The sequence below is a fragment of the Lontra canadensis genome, unplaced genomic scaffold (assembly GCF_010015895.1).
Source record: "Lontra canadensis isolate GAN:19392208 unplaced genomic scaffold, GSC_riverotter_1.0 scaffold30, whole genome shotgun sequence".
Lineage (NCBI taxonomy): Eukaryota > Metazoa > Chordata > Mammalia > Carnivora > Mustelidae > Lontra > Lontra canadensis.
This window is the reverse complement of record NW_022631024.1, coordinates 16,305,645-16,331,502: the sequence shown is the minus strand read 5'-3', so window position 1 is coordinate 16,331,502 and position 25,858 is coordinate 16,305,645. Positions and strand designations below refer to the sequence as shown.

Below are 25,858 nucleotides of genomic sequence, written 5' to 3'. Positions count from 1 at the left end.
ATCCACTGAAAATGTAAGGATCCAGAAAGGTTAAAAAATGAAAGGATGAGGGGTGCCTGGGTGGCTCCGTCGGTTAAATGTCTGCCTTCGGCTCAGGTCATGATCCCGGGGTCCTGGGATCGAGTCCCATGTCGGGCTCCCTGCTCCCCTCTGCCCCTCCCCCAAACTAGTGCGTGCGTGCACGCTCTCTCTCCCTCTCTCTAAATAAATAAAATAAATTCCTTAAAAAAAATGTGTGGGATGCACAGAAATGATCCGTCGAGGAAACTTTCAAGTTTAAATGCTTATCTTAAAAGAAAGGCTGAGGGATACCCAGCTGGCTCGGTCGGTGGAGCATGGGACACTTGACCTCGGTGTTGTGAGTTGGGTAGAAAGATGACTTAAAAAAAAGAAAGAGAGAGAGAGAGAAGTTTAATGAAGTATAAGAATGAGGCAGAAAATGATGCCATTTCATGAAAAGACAAATCAGAGCTCATGTGTGCTAAAGAAAAGGGGGTGTGTTCGTGTAAGGATGTCGAGAAAGGCAGGTTAGCCGCCTCATGCTTCTGGGACCTTCTCTTTGTGTGAACCGAGCAAGTAAGGACAAAAGGAGCCAGCTTAGGGGGTCTGGGTAAGTGTCAGCTATTGTATCTTTGGTGGGCTTTTTTTTTTTTTAAAGATTTTATTTATTTATTTATTTGACAGAGAGATCACAAGTAGATGGAGAGGCAGGCAGAGAGAGAGAGAGAGAGAGGGAAGCAGGCTCCTTGCTGAGCAGAGAGCCCAATGCGGGACTCGATCCCAGGACCCTGAGATCATGACCTGAGCCGAAGGCAGCAGCTTAACCCACTGAGCCACCCAGGCGCCCTTTGGTGGGCTTTTATCAGTGGAAGCTACTGTTATCATGCTTGTCTGGGGTAACCCAGACATGGAGATGGGGGCAGGAGGTTAACGTGGCTCCCCCCGATTTCCTGGGGTGGGGGTCCGGGAACAGGGACTGGTCTGGTCAGGGAGCCTGCTCAGGGCCCCTCTGGTTAAAGTGAGTGTCCTTCGTTGCCATGACCGTGCTGAGAGCCTCCTGTCTGCGCCTGACTATGTTGGTTACAACGAACAGAAACCCCGTCCCATCCCGTCCTGAAGATACTTGAATCCTCACCCATCAGAGACAGTAAGGACCGAAACGCCGACACAGCCAGTTCTCAGAACAACCCCGTTCATCCCATTAGAGATGCTGATGCTGGTGCTCTGAGCCGTCAGGAGACTTGCCCGACGTTGTGCAGCCTCGACCTGCTGACCCAGAGCCTGGTTTGGGTTCATCCGCAGGAGGAAACACCTCAGAACTAACAGCCAGTGACTCCACAGTCTCAGGACTCGTAGGAGCAGAATAAACACGAACCGGTTTCCCTCCTTCTCACCCACATCGGGGGATGGGGGGGTTAGTGACAGAATTAGGTACCTGGGCCTTGCTGAACCAGCTGGGGTGGTGACTCTTGCTAAAGGCTCAGAGGCTTGGGCCACACCCCAGCTGAACACCACTGATTTTTCCAGCTGAGGGTCCTGGAGGTCAGGGTTGCTGGTTCTCAGTTTTGGCTGTCCTGGAGTCACTTGGGGAGCTTGGGAAAAAATCACCTGGTGGAGACCACACCCCAAGCCAGGGACATCCTAACCTCTGCAGGTGGGTTCCTTATTCTTTTAAATAACTGAACGCCATTGCTCTGTCTTATTCTCCCGCCCTGAGAGAGGCCACCTGCTTCCAGCGACCTCTTACCTCTGTCGGGCAGCATGATCTTGCTCTCAGCAGGGCAGGCTGTGGACCAGCACCGGGGAGGGCCACTCAGCACGCTTTGGGTTCATGAACAAGGGAAGGGCAGATGACATGGACAGGTAACTCGCAAAGAAGAAAAACAAATGCGACAGCTAACAGTGCCTGAGAAAACATACAGTCTTTGGATGAATTTGCTGGGGCTGCCATTGCAAAATCCCCCACGCTGGCTGTCTTAAACAACAGAAATACTCACTGTTGAACAGAAGTAACTTGTATTTACAGAAAACCTGGGGGTCCACTTTAATACCCATTCAAACGGCTACATTGCAAATGCCGGGACGTGTGGGCAGGGAGGTGGAGACTTGTGGCTCCTGACATCCCACCGGTGGGATTGTAAATGGTGCAGCTACTGTGGAAAACAGGTAGGTGGAGCCTCCTCCAAAAGTCAGGCACAGAATTTCCCTGTCCCCCAGCCGTTCCACTCCAAGGTCTGTGCCTACAACTGACAGCAGGGACTCAACAGACACTCGCGCACGAACGTTCACGAGGGCACCGTTCACGGCAGCCGGAGAATGTGGACAACCCAAATGTCTACCACAGGCTGGAGGGATAGACAAGACGTGGTCCCACCGCGCAATGGAATATTATTCAGCTGTAAAAGGGAACGGAGTTCTGACACCTGGTACATCAAGGATGAACCTGGAAGACATTACACCTAAAGCAGCCAGACACAATGATAGAATCATTGTATGGTTCTATCTGCACGTTCTAACCAGAGGGACAGAGGAGCTCCCAGAGACATAGGCGTGGGGTTTAATTTTGGAGTGATGCAAAGGGTTTGGAACAACCTCGTGAATATACTGAAGACCACCGAATTGTACACTTTAAATCGGTTAATTGTATATGGCTTGTGAATTTCATCTCAATTAATAAAACAAACTGGTTTAGATATATGGCTTTTCCATATCAGGGATCGCCAGGAAGCTGTTAAACATCAAGGGGTAGATATTTAATTATTGATGGAGGCAGATATTCACAATATGTCAGTAAATAAAAAAAGTAGGTCCTAAGACTACAGTGTTTAACGATTTTTTTTTTTTTGGTCAAAATACATCATACTTTTATGAAAGCATAAAAAATGTCTCAAAGGAATAACCAAAAAATGTTTGCTTTTGGCTTTCCTCTACGTGCTCATTTTTAAATAATGAACATGCATTCTTGTGTAACCAAAAAACAGGCTAAGTGGGGAAAGAGATGCTTTCTTAAATTCACCCAGTTCTCTGTGAGGCTCTCAGGAGACTCTCTGCGCATCTGCTGGCCTGGGGCCCCGGACTAGACTTCCTCTCTTATAGAGGGGGGTGGGGGTGGGCGGGGCAGGTCTGGGTCTTCCCCCGAGGACCCTTCTTTCTGTGCCAAGGTCATCCTAGGACCTTGCTCACTACTGTCCCTCCATGCAAACCCTTCTGGGTGAAGGATTTCAGCTGAGGAATGAGGGTTTCAAGACCCTTGCCCCGACTTGCCTGCCACCAGGGATGCCGCACCAGATGCAGCAGAGGCCAAGCTGGGTCTCCAGGGGCTCTGATCGCATCTCTGACCCTCCACTGGAAGTCCCTCCTTGAGGCCCGGCCCAGGCTTCGGCTCTGGGTGGGGCTCTTCCCAGGGCTTGGCTGCAGCTCCTGCCAGACCTCGCAGCTGGGCTGCTGGCGAGAGGCTTTTTCTCAGGGTCCCAGTGAGCCCTGAGCTCCGGCTGGAAGGGCTCCCTCTCCACCATCGAGATTAGACTTGGGCCAGGCTCTTAGCCTCAGGAACAGGGGGGCCCAGAGTGGCGCCGTGGCCAGGGGGCAGCGGCGGGGCCGATGACAAGATGCAGGAAGGTTTCAGAAATTCTGCCGGGACCCGGCATGTCCTAGGCAGGGTCTGGGGACCTTCCAATCCTCATGAGTAAGAGTGTGTACGTGTGTGCACGAACGTATGCGTGTTAGGATTCCAAGAGAAAACAGAGGTCCACGAGTTGAATTTGAACTTTGAATAAGTGAACAGTTTTAGTGTACGTGCATCCCAAATATCACACCCTGCACTTTGACTTGCTAAATCTGGCAAGGCTGGTCTGTTTGCCAGTGTTCGAGTGTGCACATTTGTGCCAGAGCACACATATGTGTGTGTAGAAACATAGGCAAGGCCAGGTGTAACGGGGTCACTGAGTGTGAGCCCATGCGTGTGCCGTTTTCCTATGTAGGCGTGTGTATCAGTGTACGTGCATGAATGTGAACGTCCGTGTTTCCAGGTTTGCACCTACGTGTACCGCAGCCTGTGAGGCGTTGGGCGTGGAAGTGTCTGTGAACGCGCAGGTTCCCGGAGGGCATCTGGAAGCCAGCTTAGTGGTTGCCTGTGTGTGATTTCACGCGGGAGGAAACGGCTCGGCCAGCCAGCCCAGACTGCGTGTGCACACACGTGCCCGTGCGCAGGAGCTCTGCGGGGCGTGGGGAGGGCGCTCTGAGCTCTGAGCCCGTGCCAGACACCCTGGTCCAGTAGCACCCTGGCCCCACAACAGCCCTCTTATCACGAGGCGCATTTCACACATGGGGCAGAGTTAAGGGGAGCGTGGCCGGGCCACCAGCCCGCGCCCAGACACGTGGGCTCACACGTGCGTTACATAAAAGCCACGGGCCACAGTGGCAGCCAGATGTTCTGTTTCCTCCTGGAGCCAGATGGCAGCTGATCCGGGTGTCCGTGCATTTTTCTAACTCCTGCTATCCTGCCTCTTGCCCCTTCTGGAGTTTTCCGCGGATGGGGAAAGGGGCTGGGGACACGGGGATTTCCTGCAGAACAGGTTGCTCCCAGTTCCCCCAAGTGGGGGGCTCAGGAGGCTGGAGTGGGTGGGCTCTGCCGAGATGCCAGCATCTCCTGGGCGGCTCCTTGCACAGTGCTCATCCCACCTGGCCCGGGGCGCGCCCCAGCCCTGCCAGCAGGGTGGTGCAGGCCTGGGCCAGGTGCAGTATTCCATGCTCCAGACCTGCCCCCAGCTTGGCTCAGGTCCTGCTCTCCCCAGAGCCTCGCTCTTCCTGTGCTGATGGGTGAGAGCCAGCTGGCCTGATAAACTCACGGCATTCGCGTCCCTGGGCCACAGACTGGGGGCTCCAACAAGAGAAGCACATTCACTCACGGTTCTAGAGCCCAGAAGTCCAAGGTCAAAGCACCTTACCTTCTTCCTGGCTCTGCCCAGGATCTTCCTTCTGTGTGTGTCCGTGTCCAAATCTCTTCTTGCACAACCCCTGCCTTGCCGGGTTCGGGCCGCTCTCCTGACTTCCTTTTCACTGTATCACGTCTTTAAGGCCCTGGCTGCAAATGCAGTCACGTTCCGATGCTAGGGGTTTGGACGTCACCGTATTTCTGTACGTGGGGCGGGGGACACAGTTCAGCCCGTAATACCCAGGGTGGTGTTTCCTGGAGAGGTGCCTCCCACCCCAGCCCCACCGTGGCCCAGCGGTTGTTTCTGGGGGAGCCTCAGAAACCCCAACTTCCTGCCTCTTAGTTTGACATATGATAACTTTATCTGGGGCCAAGGAGACATTTCAAAGTTCTAGGTCGGGGGGGACCCCTTCAATCCCGGCCACGAGCTCCTTTGGAAAGAAGGTTTGGACTACACGCAGGGGACCTTGATGGGGCTGGAGGGGTCAGTGTGTGGCCTGGAGGCAGGGAGCCTGAGGGCAGGGGTTCAGGGGCAGCTCCACGGTGCCCTGGGCCCTGGGTGTGGTCCTGATGGCCTCGCTGGGCCTCGTGTCACCCTCTGTGCAGAGGCTGCCGGGCTGGGTGATCCCAGAGACCTTGGATTTGATGGCTGCTGTTTTTTCGGTTGGGGGGGGTGGGGCTACTGGCCGCAGTAGCCCGTGGGGGGGGGGGGGGGGGCCTGAGGGAGGCACTCGGGCCAGGCTCCCATCGTGGCCGGAACACGCCACGTGCACTTAGGGGCTTAAAGGAGCAGCAAATCATTGTCTTACCGCCTGTGGGGTCACAAGTCCACACCCGTCTCACAGAGAGGGAGGGGGCGGCTATGATCAAGGTGTGGCAGGCCTGGTTCCTTCTAGAGCGTCCAGGGGAGCGTCCATTTCTTTCCCAGCTCCCAGAGGCCCTTCCCCCAGCCCGAAGGCCAGCAGGCTGAGCCCCCACCTGACACACTCTGAGCTTTCGTCCCGCCCCTTCCACTTCCAAGGATCCTGTGACTGCATCAGGCCCACCTGGAGGATCCGGGTTCAGCTCCCTGCGTAGGGTCCGATGGTGAGCAGCCTTGACTCCGTCCGCTGTCCCAATGCCCACCTAACGGAAGAGTCCCAGGTCCTGGGCATTTGGAAGCGGAGGTCCCTGGGGGGCCGTTACTCCGTCCGTCACAGCACGCCTCATGCGTCATCCGGCCCTCCCGACCCTGGGGCAGTGGGGACTGTCATCGTCACCCTTGATTTGTCTACAGCTCTGTAGCAGCGATGACCTCCTGCGGGGAGTGGCAATGCGTGGGCTTGCGCCCGGGCTGCCAGCTGGGAGGCCTGGCTCCTAGCCCCTGCCCCCTGCTGCCTGGGCGTCGCTTCTGCTCCCCTTCCCATCTCTGGGAATGTCCCGTGAGGAGAATGTCACAGACGTGTGCACCGAGAGGGAGCTAGTTTGCACAGGGGTCTGGGTTCCAGCGGAGAAAAGCTTCCAGAAGCCTAAGAAACTGGTATCTACTCAGAAAGGCCTGGTTCAGAAAACGAATGCACGTTAACTGCACAGGAATTAATACTTAAACATTAAAAAAGAGCGAATTCAGCTGGTGTGCGGCTGGTGGCCCCGTGGGACGCTGTGGAAGCACCCAGAGACATGACATCCGATGAGACGAACAGCAGATTGTAAAACAATACGCATCATTCCGCTTGGTTTGAAGTGTGTCTGTGTCTGTGTGTGTGTGTGTGTGTGTGTGTGTCTGTGTCTGTGTGTGTATGAGAATTTGGGCGGGTGGTGTAGGGCACGGTAGCGTGCTGGGTTATCTCAAGGCAATGTGACAACAAACTGCGGGTTAACTGGACAGTTAGTTTCCTCGTGCCTGCCTTTTCCATTTCCCCGCAGCAGGAATCTGGATCCTTGGCCACAAGGGCACGTGGGTTTTGGATACAGCACCGGCCCTACGAACGGCCCGCCCCGTCTCCCGCTAGCTCACGGGGAGGGTGACGAGCACTCTGGACCCACGGGCTTGAGCTCTGGCCCAGGCAGGCACCTGCGTGCGTGCATGTGCACGTGCCTCTGTGAGCACACGGAAGGGTCACCGGGACTAGCCCCAGGGCCACCTCTTCCCATGGCGGGGGTGCAGCATTTGGGGGCCCCGAGCCTCTCCTTCGCCAGGTCCTCACTGTGACCATGATGAAGCCTGATGCTTTGGCCTTCTCCAAGGGTCCCCCCCAGTGCCTGCCCCCAGAAGGCCAACTCCCAGTGCCTCTGTTACCTGTGAACTTGGACTTGGAGGTGCAGCCCCTCCCCAGGGCAGAGCAGCACTTTTTACAGATGAGGGCTCCGCTGCAGAGCCAGCAAGATCTCTGAGTTCCAGCCACGGGCCCACCTCACCCCTCCCAGCAGCCCTGGTCCTCCCACCCAGCTCCCTCTCTCCAGCCCCCCTTCCCCTAGACCTCCCCACCAGAGTCAACAGCCGTTTTGTCCCTTTTCTGGGGCTGGAGTGGGGTTCCTCCCTCTCACCGGACTTGAGCCACAGTGACCATGGTCACAGACTCCCTGACCTGTGGTTGCCATGGAGACGGAAGGAGGTGATCAGGTGCAAACTGTACTTCCCGCCACCCTGAGAGGTACTCACTGCCTCTGAGGTTCCTACAAGAGCTTTCCAGAGAGCCCGCTCTCGCAGGGAAGGAACACAGGTCCTCCACTCTCTGCCCTGGCCTGCCCACCCCCACACCAGGATCCAGGCAAACCATGCCAGAAGCCAGCCCGCGCTGGGCCCACCATGACAAGGGCACAAGCCCACCCCGGGTTCTGAGCTCCCAGCTGACAGCTGCCCACCCGAGCCCCTAAGCCTCTGTCCCCGAGTGCCCTGGGGACGCACCTGGTCCTCTCTGGGGACACGGTGGTCCAGGGAGCTCATTCTGCTTTGCAACCTTCAGGGTGCCAGGCCTAAACCGGGGGCTTGGCCTCCCTCACTCTAATGCTCATACCTGGGCAGGGCAAGCATCATCCCCATTTTATAGAGGGGGAAACCGAGGCTCAGAGGGATCAAAGACTCATCAGGGCCACAATTTGAAGCCAGGTGTGTCTGACTCCCCTGTGTGCGCTCTTCCTCAACACCAGCGGCCCAGCCGGACTCCAGCTTTGCCCTCCAACCACGGGACCTTGACAGAGGAAACCCAGGCACGCAAAGCTCTGGCCCACATCTTTGGGGCCAGGTTACCTCGAGGGAACAGGTCCTCAGGCCTTTTCCTTATGGCACCAGGAGACACCGAGGGACACCTTCTCTGTCAAAGAGGCTCCCCCTAGATCCCCCCAATGGGCTACGGCCCTGGCGTCCACACTCCCTCGGAGCCCTCAGTTGCAGTGACATCAGGGACAAGCCAACATTCCTGTTGTTTCTGTTGCCTGGTCTTTTGCAAACCCTGCTCAGCCAGAGAGATGACCTTTGCAGGTTTCCGTGCTCAAGATCCTTGCAGGCAGCCTCCGGATTCCTGTTCTTCCAGCTCCCGGAAGGGATCACCTTTGCCCTGGTGGCTGGACGTGTGGGTGGGGGAAGCTGGGTGGACGGGATAGGAGAGATTAGAAACCAGGAGGTGGGAGGGCACTGGGTGAATTCAGGACCAGCTCCAGCCCGCAGGAGGAGCTAGTGGAAGCCCCTGAGGTCTGGGTCCAGCTGACGGTGGGGGAGGGGAAGGAAGGGCAGAGGCGGTGTCATATTGAGAGCTCCTGGGGCTTGATCCTGCCCTACCTGACATCCAGCCTGGGGCAGTGACAGGGAATCTAGCCAAGGCGGACTTCAGACAACATGGCAGCCCTCTGGCACAGTGGGATTTGACCTTGTTTTTTTAAAAAGTGGTACACCTGAAACTAATGTGACATTGTGTATCAACTCTACTTCTTCCTGCTTGTTAAATATGGCTAAGTCCCTTTCCCTCCCCTCCCCTCTCTCTTGCTCTCCCGTACCTACCCCTCCCCTCCCTTCCTCTCCCCAGAGTCAGTTGTGAATTGAAGGGTCAGCTCCACTTTCTGAGGGGTTAGGAAAGGAGAAGCCTGAGATCTGAGGGTTAAAGAAAAAATCATGCCCATGCTACACAGACTCTCAGAAACGCAGAAGAGGCCAGCATTACCCTGATGACCCCAGCAGACGCAGACAGAGCAAGGAAATAGCACAAACACCCCTCGCAGTCATAGAGGCAAAAATCCTTCACAAAATCTTTAGAATGTTTAGAAAAAGTATTGCGTCTTGACCCTTGGGGTTTGTCCCGGGTGTGTAGGACTGGTGTACCGTCTGGAAACCAGTGCTCAGAATTCACCGTAAACAGAAAGGGCAGTTATCGGCTGTGGTCACGGAAGGGCATTCACGATACCCACGTGAGCACACACACACACTGTCTCCCTGTTTCTGTCACTGGGGCTCTGGGAGCTGTCCCCTAGCCACCCCTGCCCGCCCACATCCCCCTGGGGACTCTCCAGGAGCAGTGGGGTGATGGCGGGTTCCCGAGGAATTGTCCCCCACCCCTACCCCTGCTCTGCCCTCGCGGGTCCCCTCGGAGGGGTCCATCCATGACATCCGGGTGGCATCCTTGAGCACAGACCTGCCAGGCTTCCACAGCGAGGGTACCCCTGCATCACACACAACCTCCCAGGGACTGCTGTCATCCCTATCTGATCGAGCAGTACACGGGGTCTCCGAGAGGGGATGTCACCCCTGCCAGGAAGTGCTGGCATTGGCCTGAGCCTGGGTCCCTAGTACCCAGTGTTCCCGACATCCCCAGGAGGTACCTCCCAGATGAGCCTTCCCAGGGGCCTTTCCTCGTAACAACCATTTATCAGGCCCGTGGCATTCCACCAGCCCCCTCTAAGCCTTAGGGGGGCTGCTGAGAACCCTCCATTCTTCAAAAGCCCCTTCTCATCCTAAAGACTCCAGAGTCCACCCCTCACCCTCTGCAGATGGGGCGCCAGAGGACAGCAGCCCATTCCCAGCCCAAAGCTGGAGCAGGGTCCACAGTGGATCGCAGATTTCCAGGTTGGGGGTGAGGCGGGGAGGAAGACACCCTCACCCCTTCTGCTGGGCGTCTCATAAACTCAGCACCTGGGAGCATCTGGGGAGACGAGCAGAATGTATTTTAAAGACTCCAGAAGTAGCCAACGGCCTGGACTGGAAGCTGGGGCTTTTCGTCTTGGTGGCCCTGCCGGTTTGGTGCCCCAGATGTCCTGGCCCACTCCAGCAGGGCAGGGAGCCCTGGAGGCTCAAAAGAGAAGCCGGGGGTCTTGGGGGAGTGGGCAGGTACCCGTCTGCGGGGGCCACGGCCCAGCTGGGTGTGGGGGGAGCCACAGCCATCCAGCATGTGAGGACTTGGGTTCCCTGCAGCAGGAGGGGCGGGTGGTCAGCCGGAGGGTCAGCCCAGTGGAGCACTCTGGGTCTGGAGACCCATCCCCCTCCATCATGGGCAGCTGGTGGGCTGCAGCGTGTTGCCCCCTGCATCCTTGGGCACGTCGCCCACCCTCTCTGGGCCTCTTTTTCTCATGCACACAATGGGCACATCAACAGCCCCACTCAGAGGGGTCGAGCTGTCACACACTAAGTGCTCGCTCAGGGAACCCCGAGCCCCGACCCCAGCCTGACGCGTCTCCCCACTACCCTGCAGTCTGGGCTCAGCCATGGGGGGCTCACTCTCATCCGTGACAGGCACGGCCTCCTTGCCCCCTCCTCCCCCTGCCCCAACACTCCCCCCTACCCCCCGCCCGCACTTCCTGGCTGGCCCCTGGCCTGAGCTCCCTGGACGCCCCTCGTCATGGCTCTCCTCCGCTGGCCTGATGGCTTGTCCCCTGGCTCAGGGGCCGGGAGCCAGGGACACTTGAGACTGGAGCAGGAGAGGGTCTGGGCCCCCAGGGGAGACCCTGACAGCAGCTCCATGAGGACTTCCCAAACGTCACGACCCAGGCCCTGGAACCCCAGACAATGACCTCAGGGAGAACGACCCACCAGCCTGGGAAAGTTCAGGAGCCCCCTGCCCCCTGACCACTTGACACCCTGGCCCGTCCGGGGCTGATGAAATCCCACCCTTGGATGTCAACACAGACTGTCCTGCCCAGAAACATGCGTCGCACGAGAGAGCACGGGGCAGGGGTCCGCTGCAAGTCCTCTGTATTGTCGCATGAAACGCACAGCCAGAACGGGGACTTGGAAAACGACCTATCAGGTCACACGGAGTCCGGCCCCTGAGGGCCAAAGCGGCACCGATGCCCATGGCCAGGGGCTCTCCGTAGGTGGCACGCAATACCGGGCCTTCCTGGGTGCTGGGAGGGGCCCACTTGCGCCTTGGGCCCCCCGGCTCCCGGGCAGCATCTCCCAAAACGTGCTTGAGGAGATGGCAGATCTTTGGGGGTTCGTAGCTGTTCCTCGAGAAAAGGGGTCTGTGGTCAAATAAGTTGAGGAAACATGGAGTTCAACGGGGTCTGACAGGAAGCCTTTCTACAGGACTTGTCAGAGCCTTTATGACAACGGCTCTCGTGAACGGCCAGCATGGGGGGCAGAGTATGCAGCATTCCCCAAGATTATTTGACCACAAAACCCTTTCTTCTTCCCAAAGCGTCTTGCAGGCCGGCATCCGGCAGGGCGCCCTTTCGAAAGGGCTGCCCTAAGCTATTGGCGACCGTTAATGGCAGTGGCACCTGTGTCGGGCAGCGGCTGGGGGTGTCTTGCCAGGCATTGTGCTGTGGCACGGGGGGTGCGGCCAAGCACTCAGCAGTCACGACGATGGAGGGACAGGACAATGCTCGGCCCCGCTCCTGCCACCCTGGTTCTTGCCTCCCGTCTCCAGGGCGGAAGCCACGCACGGCTCTCCCTGGGGCCCCCGGCCCACCTTGGGAGGACGCTCACAGTCCAAGCGCAGGAGTGGGGGGACAGACACTTGGCCCCGTGGGCCCCGCAGCTGCTGCCTCCTCTCCCAGGCCACCCCGGGTCCCGGAGCCACGGGCGGTGGCTCACCAGGCAGAGATGAGCATCTGGCAGGTGTTGGAGGACATCCAGACCAGCTCCACCAGGCGGAACTGGAAGTAGCCAATGATGAAGCCCGAGATGACGTCGGTGATGTGGTGGCGGCCGATCATCACGCGCGACAGGCCCACGCAGAAGGCCCAGAGCACCAGCAGGACCCTCAGGGGCACCGCCAGCACCAGGTGGCTGAGGAAGAACTTGGACACCATGGCCGCGCGGCTGGCGTGCCCGGCGGGGAAGGCGTAGATGTCCATGGTGAGGTAGTCCAGGAGGCTGGGGCTCGTCTCGAATGGGCCGCGCCTCCTGATGAGCTTCTGGACACCGGCCACTGTCATGATGTCCAGGAGCAGAGCTGTGGGCGAGAGAGAGAGAGAGAGAGGCCCGCAGGATGCTCAGTGTCCCCTCACAGCTCTGTACCCCACCCCGATTTGCTTTCTTCCTCCCAGCCACACTCACCCCTGAGCATGTTTCCACCGCAGGGCCTTTGCTTGTACTGTTCCCTCCGCCTGAACACCCTCTTCTGGGCTATCCACTGGCTCATGCCTTCCCGACCACCTGTTTACCAAAGCCCTGGCGCTCTCTACCCCGCCCGGACTTTGTCCTTACAGTGTTTCTTAGCCCGGACACATCACACACTTCTTAATATTTATCTTGTGTCTCCTCCCTGATGCCCTGGGGACTCCAAGAGGGTCCGGACCCAATGTGCTCACTGTGCTCAGGAAAGGTCTTCATGAGAGAGCAAGTCATTGGGGGGGCATCGGTGGCCCCTGCGGGCCCCTTGGAGGGCCTGATCCACCACCCTGGCTGGTGATGGTTCTAAAAGGACCTCACTGGGGTCCCTGCCATGTTGAGAGCAGCACGTGACCATCCCTGGTTTTTTAGTATTTATTTATTTTTTAAAAAAGATTTTATTTATTTGAGAGAGAGCAAGCAAGCACGAGTTGTGGGGGACGGGGTAGAGGGAGAGGGAGAAGAAGCAGGCTCCCTGCTGAGCAGAGAGCCCGACGCGGTGCTCGATCCCAGGACCCTGGGATGATGGCCTGAGCCGAAGGCAGAGGCTTAACCACTGAACCACTCAGGTGCCCCCCACCCCCAATCCCTGTTCTTTAAAAGTTAAGGTGAAATTCATGTCACTTACAACGAACCATTTTGAAGCGCACCCAGCGGCGTTTAGTCCACTCACAGGGCTGGGTGAGCATCCCCCCCATCCAGTTCCAAAACACACTGATCACCCTGAAAGAGGGTGCCACACCCAGTGAGCAACCAGCCCCCGTCGTCCTCCCCGCAGCCCTGGCCGCCACTCATCTGCTTCTGTCTGGATGGAACTTCCGCACACAGGGAATCACCCCACGGCCCATCAGCCGTCCCGACCCCTCCCGGTGTCTCCGTCCGTTCCTCCTTCCTAAGGCTGAATGATATCCCCCGTCTGGAGGCACCACCGCTCGTGTCTCCGTCCGTTGGTCTGCGGACATCTGGGCGGCCGGCACCTCCTGGGGCTGTTACAAACGTTTGGGTACGCGTGTGTGTTGGCGCCTGTCTCCAGTTCTGTGGGCGCACAGGTACGGGTGTGGTCACTGCGTCCCGTGGTGCCACGATGTGTCCCTGGGAGGGACCCTCACCTCCGCAGCAGCCAAACGCGTCGTCCCCGTGTTACGGAGGAAAAGACAAAACCTTGGGGATGGGAGCGTTCATCCCTGCGCTCCTCCTTTCCAGAGGGTTTGGCCCTTTCCCTTCCCCACTGACTTGTTCTCCCTCAGCCTCCAGGCCTTGGCAGGAATGTCACTTCCTTAGGGAGGCCTTCCCAGACCTCCAGAACTCCGGGTCAGGCCCCAAACGGCGCGTTCCCAGCACACCACGTTTCTCCCTTCCGTCACTCACCCAGCTGCAGCCGAGGAACCCTCTGGCTGGGGAGATACTCGGCATCCACACCATCCCTCCGTGGAGGTGGTGGCCGAGGCCACCTTGTTCACAGGTTTGTGCCTAGGGCCAGGCACGGAATGGAAGTCTCTAGATGTTCGTGGAGTCACTGCCTGGGGTGAGTGGCCGGCGGGGGTGAGCCCTTCTCCCATTCGGGAGCACAGGGGAGACCTGGGTCTCCATCCGTCCTGCCTCCCCCACCCACTCTGTGCTGTGTGGCCTTGGGAGGTGTGCTCTGTCTCTCTCTGCCGTTAGTGGAAGGCACAGTGACAAGGCTCCTTTTCCCCCCAGCTGATCACAGTGGCATCCAGAGAGCTCACGGGCTGGGAGGGGGTGTATGTGAAATCTCCGCAGAAACCATCCCCGTCCTTACAGAGGCCCTTGGAGAACCCTATAGGTCACAACACCCGGAAACCCTTCTCCGGGTGACAGAGGAGACTGGGCGTCGTGGTATGGTGGCCAACCTCACCAGTGTCACAGAGACTGAAGTTTGCGTCCCAGCCCAGGAGCCTCCTGGTTGTGTGACTTTGGACAAATCACGCACCTTTCCTCACCAGGGAGATGAGATCACGGACACCTACCTCCTGGAGGGGGTCAGGCACAGGGGACCAGCCATCTCAAGTGTGGCTGGGACAGAGGGGTTTCCGGGGACACAAGACCTTCAGGGCTCAAACAGGGACATCCCAGCAAACTGAGGCGAGTCGGTCCCCCCCCACCACATGCCTGGCTCAGCAGGAGGGTTGTCACTATTTGATAATTCACGGCACCCTGGTGCTGGGAGCTTTTCTGGAAACTGCAGGGGCTTTCCAAACGGTTGGCTTACAACCGCTCTTGCTCAGACATGGAGAAAAATCCAACCAGCTTTTGAAGAAAAAAAAGATGCAGGAGGTAGTCACTGTCGCAAATTTGCAAATTAGGAAACGAGTACAATTTTAAATCACGTGTAATCCCACTGCCCAGAGGTCGCCGCTGTTGCAGACCTTATCTGTCTACGGAGCATAGACTTAGTATCACCGGCAACGCGCTCTGCACACGGGTCTGTAACCTGCTTGGGAAAGTCTGGCCGCACCCCTGCCCCACCCCTCGCTGCCACAGCTGTGGGAGATGAAGCCCGGGGGGTATTTATTTGAAGGTACCAGCAAGAGACTTCAGGCTGCTCCCAAATTAACCCTGAATTCCCTGGTTAGTGGGGGACTTCTTGGCCTTCCTGGCTACCTGCCCCACCCCCCGCCCCACCCCGCAGGGCTGCTGCCTGCTGTCCCGTCTCTGGGTTTGGGATCTGAACCCCTGGCCTCTCCTGGGCCTTCCCCTCTCCATAGCTGACGTCTGCCCACCTTGGGAGGTGCCTGGCCAGCAAGGGAGGACGGGAGCAGGAAGCGGTGGCCGGAGAAGCTGCTGGCCTGAGGGAGGACAAGCCACAGGGAGGGAGGGGACCCCGTTCTACAGGCGTCCTCCCCACATTTCCATGGCAACCGGAGCTGGCCAGCTGGGGACGTGTGTGGCCAGCCAGCCCACGGACCCAGGTGGAGGCCAGGCCCAGGCTGGGAGCCAGCTGGAGCCTTTGGAAGGTCACAGTCCCAGCAGGAGAAGAGGGACAGGGGACTGCCAGATCCCCAGGGCAGGTGGGAGCTGAAGGGAGGCAGCTGACCCCTGGGGCTCTCAGCCTCATGGAGCAGCAGAAGCGGGAAGCCAGGCGGGGGCGGGGTGGCAGTTCTTAGGGTGGGGGTTCCACTCGCAGCTTCCGGGATCATGGCTGGGGTCAAGTTCTTCCTGCATTAATTAAGGACGAGTCCTTCACTTTTCGGGACCTCGACCTGCTCACCTGTAACAGGCTTGTCACAGGACACAGTGAGCTCAGTGGCCAAGAGGCATAGCTGCTGTTATCATCCCTCAGTCCCATCCGGCCTGACCTGGCGGCTAGCTAGCATCAAGCAGGTGCATCGGCGGAAGGGTTTCTTTCTGTGACGTCCCACTGGGGTCAGAGGTACTTGGCCCCGGTTCTGCGACCTCTGTCACCTGAAGGCAAGTCAGAGCGTCCAGGGCCTGGACTTCCCCGGTGCTGGGGGACAGTGGCCAGCCACAGCCTGGGCGTCAGGTGGGCTGCTAGGGTCTGGGGGGGTCTAATGTGGACCAGGATCAGGGCCTGAGATAGAGCTTCGAGGGACACTAGCCACTGGAAGACACGGTCGTCCGTCCACCTGCTGACCAAGTTTCCGAGCCAAAAAACCAGGGCGCTTCAACTTGGCAAGTTGTTGCTGGTTGGAAATCTGCCTTCCCAGACAAGTGTGAGTCCTGGCAGAGGTGTCCGCAGCAGAAGGCAGGAGGGAGGGAGAGGGTTGGCACCTCTAGGCTGCCTAGTGGGTGCCCCATGCTCAGGCCCGGTTCAGATTCGGTGGCTGAAGGCAGGGAGGGCTTGTGCCCCAGACTCCCCACAAGCCCCAGCTCTCCTCATGGGTGGTCAGGACCCACAGGCCACAAACTGAGCTAGACCCACGCCCCCACATTCTGTAGCAGCAGCAGAGCATTTCCCCGGTAAAGCATGTACAAAGGCTCAGTATACGAACCAGATGACACAGGCGGCCCGCTGGGGGCGGGGGCTTGGCTCTGTGACCCACCCCTGCCCTCCCACAGAGGCCATGGGGCTGCCTGTGTCCCATGATTTAAAAACCCGGCCTCTGGGCCTTTGGGAACCTGCTATTTCTGGCTGATTGCCTCTCTTGAGGCCATAGTGAGGTAGAGATGCCACCCCACTGTCCTGTGCCCCTCGGAGACCACTGGGCATCTTAAGCCTTGTTCATTCATTCACTTGACCTCCAGTTCTTGGGTGGGTCAGGCAGGCCCAGGTCTGGGGCTGGAGACCAGGCTGGCAGAGTGCCATCTGGCCGAGCGGTAGGCGGGAAGCAAGCACCTGACAGAGAGTTCCTTTACAGGTGCAAAGGGCCGGGGGTCTCCCCCTCACCAAGCGGCAGCTGTCCCGACCTGGGCTGTGGCTCAGAAGCCGAATGGCCTGCCCCGGGCCTCCCACTCCTCAGCCCTGCTCCTGCTATCCTAACAGGGCGACCCTCCCCTCCTCCAGCACGGTGGCCGGCCCTCCCTGGGACCGTGATTCTGACACTGTCAGCGCATAATCTAGGGCCCAGAAATAGAAGCAAATGGCGCCATCACTCAGGGCTCCGTGAATTCCGCTCACACGGCGCTGTCAAGTTCCCTGACCTACATTCCTCCTGGAGTTGGAGGCCGGGGGGCCCCTTGGGGAACGTCCGCCTGGCAGGATGCTCGGGGGCAAGGGGCAGGAGAGTAGCTGAAGCCTGCCGACCCCCGACAGCTAACCTGAGCGGGTGTCCTCCTCCCCGGCCTCCACTCCCCGCCGTCAGCCAGGGCACACACCTGGGCTCCAGAATCAGAGGCCAGCTTCAAGGGCAGCCGCTTTCGAGCTGTGTGACCTCGGCACATCCCTCTGTCTGAGCCTCCCTCCCCTCACTGACAAAATCCTGGAGGCTGCCCCGAGGGCTGCTCGTAGGAAGTGCTTCATAGACAGTCCCTGGGACGGGCTTTGGCCTCCCTCACTGCCCCTCATGGCCATCCTGGTGGCCATCTCCATGCTCAGATCCTCTCAGCAAGCAGGACTCTGAGGGGCCTGGACCCCCAATGGGGAAGCCCGGCCATTCCCCAGGCCCTGCTGCCCCGGCGGCCTCTGGGCCTCAGAGTAGGACGAGATCCTGCTTCGGTGCCCTCTGTCCCCCTCCCACCCCAGAGACCCTGGGGGCCTGTGCTGTCCAAGGAACCAGAGGGTTGCAGGGGTACAGGGGTGAGGCAGGAACCAGAACTGTCTTAGAAAAGCACAGCTATGGGGGGCGGGATTTGGAATTGGCTGTTCCTCAGGTCTCCTGACTGCCTGTGGCTGGCCACTTCTGTGTGTGTGTGTATGTCTGTCTGTGTGCCTGGAGGCAGGGGAACGGCTGGGATGACCTCTCGTGGCCCCTGTGGGGCGCTCACTGCTTTCCAGCCTCAGGGAATCAGGCCAGGCCGTATGGGGGCTCCCTGTTGGTGGCTGAGGGGACAGGTCGGGGGGCCATAACTCTCACCGGCTGAAGCTGGGGGGGGGTCCCAGCTCTTCTGGGCTGGGGGTCGGCCCCACCTCTCATCCCCCATTCCAGCTCCTTTAGGAACCGGGGGGGACCAGCTGCAGTGCCGTGGGGCGGTGAAAACGGGCCTAACCTTTCTGAAGGGCATTTGGCCTCGGACTTAGAAGCCTTTGCAACACGTCTGCCTTGACTCAGCTCTCCGGCCTGCAGGAATACCTCCTCGGGAAATAATTAGGGATGTGCACCGTGATTCACGGTCAAGGATGTCCACTGCAGCACTCCTTGTAACACTGAAAACCACCCCCTGCCCTTGAGTAGGAGACGGATGGGACACACCGCGCTCTAGTCTAGACAATGGTTCGCTCGGAGGCCACGGCCAGTGACCAGGAGGGTGTGTATTTATAGCCTCCAAGGGGGCGCAGCGGGGCTCTCCGTCAAGCGGGGAAGGACAAGCAGGATTCACGCCGTCCTTCTGAACTAAGATGCAAGCGCGTTTATATGCGGAGAAAAGAAGTCTGGACGGCGCCGCGCTGAACGGTAATGGTGCTTCTCTCTAGGTAGGAAGATGAGGGTGATTTTCATGGTCATTTTGTAATTCTGCATTTAAATTTTTTCTTTTTGTAATTTTGTCTTTTTGTAATTCTGCATTTAAATTTTTTCCTTACCACAAACAGGCATTACTTGGGCACATTTTTTTTTTTTTAAGATTTTATTTATTTGACACACAGAGAGAGGGATCACAAGTAGGCAGAGAGGTGGGCAGAGAGAGAGAGAGGAGGAAGCTGGCTCCCTGTCAAGCAGAGAGCTCCATGCGGGGCTCAATCCCAGGACCCCGAGATCATGACTTGAGCTGAAGGCAGAGGCTTAACCCACTGAGCCACCCAGGCACCCCAACTTGGGCACATTTTTTAAAGTTTTTTTTTTGTTTTGTTTTGTTTTTTTTTTCCAGGACCGTCTGGGTGCTGCCATCAGGTAAGCATCCAACTCTTAGTTTTGGCTCAGGTCATGATCTCAGGGGCGTGAGGTCGAGCCCCACGTTGGGCTCTGTGCTAGGTGTGGAGCCTGCCTGAGGTTTTCTCTCTCTCTCTCTCCCTCTGCCTGCTCTCTCTCTCTTTCAAATAAATCAATCTTGGTTTTTTTTTTTTTTTTTTAAGATTTGTTTATTTACTTGAGACAGAGATCGGGGAGCAGAGCGAGAAAGAGAGAGTGCCCAAGAAGGGGGAGGGGCGAGGACAGAGAGAATCCGAAGCAGACTCCCCCTAGGCGTGGAGCCTGATGTGGGGCTCGATCCCAGGACTCCGAGATCCTGACCTGAGCCAACATCAAGAGTCAGAGGCTTAACCCACGGAGCCACCCAGGCGCCCTTCAAATAAATAAATTTTTTACAAAAGTTATTTTTATAAAAGGACAAATATTCTATGACTGCACTTTTACGGGGTCCCTAGGACAGACAGACTCAGAGATACAGAAAGAAAGCGGTGGTTCCCCAGAGCTGGGGGAAGGGTGAGGACGTTCCGCCAAGGGAAGTACGTGAATGAGAAGTTTGTGACTCCCGGGAACGGAGTTTCGCTTTGGGAAGATGGCAGAGTTCTGGAGGTGGACGGGGGTGATGGGTGCACACAACGGGAATGCCTTAATGCTGCTGCATTTTACCACGGGAATACGGCTCAAACGGTAAATTTTATGTCATGCGTATTTCAGCACATGCACACAAAACTCTGCAAAAAATTAGCGCACGGCCCCGGCAGGACGCAGTTCTCAGGGAGGGACGCAGGGAGCAGAGCAGCCGGGTGGGGGGGTCCTGAGAGCAGGCGAGAACCTTCCAGCCTCTCAGCACTGGGACCTCCGCTCTGCTGGCCTGAGTAGTGTGCGTGTGCGTGTGTGCTTGTGTGTGCGCGTGCCGCCACCTCTCCTGACCTGGGCAGCCCCTGACATCGCCACAGCCGCACCTCCAGCCCCAGGCACCCGGGAGGCCAACACGGGGGCGCCGGCCTGTCTCCCCAGGCCTGAGCAGTCCGAGCACGTAACTTCGCGGGTTTCCATTGCTCAACTGAAGAATCCAGACGCTAAAGCCGGCTCTGCCTATCTCTGAAAACCATCGAGGTACAAGGAAATCAAGACCACGGGCACTGGAATCCGACAGCAACATCTACTCTCTCAATGGAGCTCCAGGCAGTGTAGACACGACCCTGTCCAACTGTACGTGGCCTCAAGGGAAGCCGTCAGGATGGTGCCCGGGCAGGGGATAGCTGAAGGCCCCCTAGAAGGACTGAGGTCTCACTGAGCCCCGCTGAGACATGACGAGTAAAGCAGGGGTGGGGGAAGCAGGGGCACCGCTCTCTCCCTGCAGAGCTGGCAGGGAAGGCTGGGGGCAGCCTAGGTCGCCGTCAGTTAGGGACAGGTTCTGTATCTCGGGGACAGTCATCACCATGCCACCCCGACAGCGGGACCTGGCGGCGGTGAGGGAGAGCTGACACCATAGATTAGACAGAGGGTCTGCACAGGGGGCGCTGGGTGGGCCTACGGGCGCTGCGAGGCTGAGGGACCAGGTCTGGTTTCTGAACCTTCAAGCTTGAGGTAAAGGGACGTGGGGCTGAGACCATGATCCCCAAGGGCACGATCACGGCCCAGCAGGTCCTTTGCTGCCCACGAGAAGGAGGCCACGCCAGGCAAAACACCCCAGGAGGTCATTTGAGAAACAGATGCTGTGTTAGCACGTGCAGAGTTAGGGGGCCACGCGGCAGGGGGCCCATGGAGCGGATGTCATTCCTGGGGAGGGGGTTTAAGGGAGACACTGGCTTTCTTTATCATCTGCCCTTGGAATGCTTGAATATTCCTTACTGTAAGGACGGATAATGAAAAGGTGCTCGTTATCACTAATCATTAAGGAAAAGCAACTCAAAACCATGGGCTACCACCTGTCACACTCACTGGGATGGTTACTGTCAAAACCCAGGGAACAGCAGGTGTTGGCAGGGACGTGCAGAAATCGCAGCCCCTGTGCCTCGCCGCTTGTGCAGCGGCCGTGGGCAATAGTATGGGGGCTCCTCGAAAAATTATACACAGAATTACCATTGAAGCCACCGGTTCCACTCTGAGTATTTATCCCAAAGCCCTGAAAGCAGGGCCTTGAACAGACATACGCACCCCCGTGTTCCCAGCGGCACTATTCCCAAAAGCCCAAAGGCAGAAGCATCCCGAGAGCCCACTGCTGGATGCCGGATGGACACGGTGTGCTCCGTCTACCCACACGATGGAACGTTATTCAGCCTTAAAGAGGAAGGAAATCCTGACACCAGCTGCTGCATGGAGGAACCTGGGGGACATTAGGCAAAGTGAAATGAGCCAGACACAGAAGGACAAATACCTTATGATTCCACTTTTACGAGGTCCCTAGAGAAGTCAAGTTCATAGAGACAGGAAGTGGAACGGTGGGCACCAAGGGCTGGGGGAGGGGGAAATAGGGATTTAGTCTTTACTAGGGGTTGAGTTCGGTTTGGAAAGGTGGAAAAGTTCTGGAGATGGGTGCGGTCATGGTTGCGTTACATGGGGAAGGTTTTTAATGCTTGTGAAGTGTGGATTTAAAAAGTGGTCAAAATGGTAGGTTTGGGATCATGACTATTTTTTCACAATAGAAAATGATACAGAGGGGCGCCTGGGTGGCACCGTCAGTTAATCGTCTGCCTTCAGCTCATGTCATGATCCTGGGGTCCTGGAATCGAGCCCTGCATGGGAGACCCTGCTAGGCGAGGGGTCTAGCTTCTCCCTCTCCCTCGGCCCCTACCCCTGTCTGTGCTCTCTCTCTTGTTCTTTCAAATAAGTGAAAAATTTAAAAAGTGATATAGAACAAGAAGAATGCATAGTTTTCATAATCAGGAAAATCTCAATAAAAACGTCATGGCAACAAGACATGGGAGCCATCCTCTACCAAGGACCAGCCCACAAAGAAACAGGGATGGGCCTAGGTCACCTGTCACATGGCTCCCTTTGGGATCATCAAGCCGAGTGCAGCAGGAGAGGGCCAAGGGAGGGGACAGGACATCTCATAGGCATCTGGAGCCTGCAGGGGACCTGGAACTGTTTTGACATGAGTGGTGGTGATGATGGTGATCACCACGGGGGCAGGGGCGCTGATGGGCAATGGGACGTGCCAAACTTCTTATGTGTTCTTTGGAGAAGTGTCCCAGCCGCCCATTTGACAGATGAGGGAAATGAAGCTCAGAGAGGCAAAGTCACTCATCTGAGTCCGCACAGCAGGCCTCGGGTTTGCACCCAGATCCCGCTGACTCTGGAGACCAAGGTTTGCTCAGATCCCTTCTGGCTTTTTCTCCAGTCCGCCCAGCATGCCCTCGGGGAGGGAACGCGGGGTAGGGGGCTGCGCAGAGAACTTCCACCTGGCCCAGCTGGGGCTCCTCCCAGGCCCTGCAGCTAGAGCTCCCATTTCCCAAGGCCCCTGAGTTTTCTGCTCTGAGGTCACAGGGAGCGCAGGTCCCAGCTGTACAGGTGGGGCCTCCACGCCAGGGCACTGGATGGCACCGGACCCCCACAGGGGAGCCCTGTGCCAAGGGCTTTCTCAGCTTCCCATAAGCCCCAGAGCCCCATGTACAGACCAGGAAACTGAGGCTCGGGGATGGGACCCCACCTGACCAAGTTCACAGAAAGAGAAAGTGTCAGAGGAGTGGACAGAGCCCAGTCTGACCTTGGAACCTGTGCTCTAGGATTGAAGGCTGCCTCCATGGCCCCCCGAAGACTGCAGGATGGACAGAAGCCCGCAGTTTGTGCGCAGTGGGTGGGCTGCTCTCCCAAGTGGAGGACGGTGCCAGCAGCCCCCTAGGCAGGCTGGGCCGGAGCTGTGGGATTAGAACCCACCTTGGCTACTTGCTGGAGTTTCCTCCCACGGAACCGGAGGGCCCACAGAGCACTCTGCCTGCTCAGAGCGGCTGCTTTGTGCTAGGCCCTCATTTCTCCGTGGTCTAGGTAACTAAGTACACGAGCAAAGGGGCTGGGAGGTGGAAAATATCCCCCTAGACCCTTCGCTCCCTTACCACGACCCTTCATCTTCTTGCTGCGTTCATGCTTCTGGAATGGACTGGGTGGCACCTCGACCCACAGACAGACAGGGAGCGGGGAGGTGAGGGTCTGGCCGTCTGCGTATGTGGCTTTGGCTCCTGGGCCGAACACTAACACTCGCATGGGGTGGGTGTGTCCCTTGACTCCTCTGAGCCTCAGTTAACTCCCCTGTAAAGTGGGTATATTAATATTCATCTTATTAAGTCATTAAACACCGTTTTACATTATGATGTACAGGACATTCATGGCACAGTATTTGGGCCACGATAAAGCTCGATAAACTCTTGTTCAAAAAGAGCGGCGTCTTGAATCTTGGCCTTCATCCTCAGAAGCCGACACCTTTGAGCTCCCAGCCGTGGGTTTTGCTGGAATGAGCCAGAAACTTCAGCTTTGCAGGCTAGAGCTGCTCCCAGTTCTCACCCCTGCCCCATCTCTGACTAGCTGCACAACCATGGGCCAGCCGCCTCCCTGTGCCTCAGTTTCCTCCTCTGTACCAGGAGAAGGATGACTGCCTCTCCCTCCCGGGCTGTGTGAGGGTTAGCAGCAATGGCACGCTTTATGCAATGCTGGGCACAAGTAAACGACAAACTCATTCCCAATACAGTGTCACCACCTCCAGCGTCATCCAGGGAGGGACCCATGGATGGTTTTAGCGGGCAGGTTTGAGAGGGAGGCTCAAGGGCACCTTCTCACCCCTGTCCTTGGACACCAGACTACCTAACTCCCAACACAGCTTTCTTGAACTGCGTTCTGTCTGGGGCTGCAACAGCCCTGGGGAAACCCTGGGTCATGAGCCCCTGGCCTGGCGCCTCAGCCACCTTGCTCTGCCCCCCACTCCAGAGCCTGTGGCACTGCGCCTGGAAAGGGCACTGGCCTCGGTGTCAGGCGGCCCTGGTGCAGATCTCCAGCTCTGAAGCCTTGGCCAGGTTGTTTTATTTATAGGAACCTCAATTTCCTAATCTGTAAAGTGGGAGCGATAATAGCAGCAGTCACGCGGGTCTATTCCCGAGAAATAACAAGGAACGTAAGCAATCTAAAAGAATGAAAACATTGCGGGTACAGGAAACACCTGTCCGAGTCCTCCCCACGTCCCACCCACAGAGCGTCCAGCCCCAGCCCCTCTGACCCCGGGTGGGCAGATACATGTTCTCCCACCTTCCCCTAGGACCGCAGCTCTCAGCCATCCAGCCTGCACCCCTTCTGGAGCTGTGTTCCCTCATCAGGGTTTGAGAGCCTGGGCCAGCCGCCTGCCTGTGCCCAAAATGGTGGCCATGCTGGGGGGGCCAAGGGGACCCACATGGGCCAGCATGGAGGGTGGGAGCCAGGGCTACCCGAGCACCTGCGGGAAGTGCAGGTGCCTGGAAGAGGGCTGGATGGGAGCCGGATGTCACCTCGTGACTGGCGGGGAGGAATTGCCTTCCGCATGGGTCCATGTGGTGCCTGGCACAGGGCGGTGCTCGACTGAACGACGCTGGCGGCAGAGACTATATGGTGAGACAAACCAGGGACCCGCTCCCCTGGCTGCCCCCCAGGGACCCACCCGGGGAAGCAGCAGGTGAGGACCCTAGGCGGCCACAAGTGGGCAGAGCCGCAGGCAGGACGTCCAGCTCCCCCAGGCCCGGGCAGCTGGCAGGGTCCCTGAACCAAGCAGAGGGGACATCCAGGCAGCTCACAGATATGGTCTGCAAGCAGCCTAGGAGCTCAAGGACCCCAGCCCACGGGATGGGAGTTACCCTGCTCTAGGACACCAGGATTCTTCCCCCTCCAGGACCCTCGCCAGACTCCTGAGGGCCTCCTTGGAGACCAGAGCCTCCAGTACCCCCTTCTCTCAAGTCATCTCTGGGGCAGTGGTACACTCTGCCAAGAGCTGGGCCTTTCCCTGGAGGACCCCACAGGGCCTCCACATCCTTGAGGCCCCCACGTTGAGGGGTCCCCTGGCGGCACATCCCTGCTTCTCTCTTTCCCAAGCTGGAGGCCTGCCTGTTTCTGGGGCACCCTTCCTGCCTAACCTCATTAGATCATTCCAGTTGGTTTCTGAGGGCCCCACTCATCCTGGGCGGGCGGGTGGGGTGGCGTGGGCTCCCTCCCGGGGGGGACCGGTGGGGCGGGCGGCGGGCGGTAGACACACTCACCCAGAAGCAGGTTCATGAGCACCTCCTGACCGGCCAGTGTGCTGCTCTTCACCAGGCAGAGGATGGTACCCCCGATCCAGGGGATGCCGTGGCCCGTGATGCCAATGAGCTTGACCATGGAGCGGGCACTGGCCCAGGACGCGGCGCGGCCGGCGCACACCCCCAACCGCTTGGACATGCAGATGTCGATGGCCAGCAGGGAGTTGAAGGCGATGCCCTTGAAGGAGGGGTTCAGCTGCATGCAGTCCTCCTCGGGGAGCTGCTGGGACTGGCGCCGCTCGCGGGCCCCATCGCCCGGGGGTGGGGGCTGCGCCGAGGGGCCCGGGGCCTTCCTGCCCGAGCTGCGGGGCTCCGGGGCCCCCTTGGGGGGCTGGTTCAGGGACAGGAACTCCGCCCGGTTGAGGACATTGTTGCGGTCCCGGGCCCGGGCGCGGCTCTGGGAGGCTGGCATGATGCCACTCACACGGCGAGGGCTGGTGCCAGCCCTGCTGCGAGGCCTGGTCCCCGAAGACAGGAGCTGCCCCGGGAGCCGCCGCCGCCCCCTGCCTCCCTGCCTTCCCCGCAGCAGCTGTTAAATACGGAGTGCGGGATTGCACATGGCTGTTTACCTCTGGCTGCCGCCGGGCTCCGGGGGGACGTCAGCACCAGCCGGGCAGCCAATCGAGCCCCCGATGCGGGCCGGCGCCAATGGAGGCGCCGGGGAGGCTGACGC

General features: G+C 58.3%; 1 protein-coding gene and 1 pseudogene across 1 annotated transcript; both read right to left on the bottom strand.

Annotated features, from left to right (window-relative positions):
- Positions 1-276: 276 nt before the first annotated feature.
- Positions 277-11,655, bottom strand: LOC116872882 (annotated as a pseudogene).
- On the bottom strand, positions 11,074-25,858 carry PLPP7 (phospholipid phosphatase 7 (inactive)). The gene is made up of 2 exons (XM_032866108.1): positions 25,147-25,858; positions 11,074-12,294 (listed from the first exon to the last, which is right to left on the bottom strand). Exons 1-2 carry the CDS (start codon positions 25,595-25,597, stop codon positions 11,930-11,932), a joined length of 816 nt encoding a protein of 271 aa, XP_032721999.1. The 5' UTR covers positions 25,598-25,858; the 3' UTR covers positions 11,074-11,929.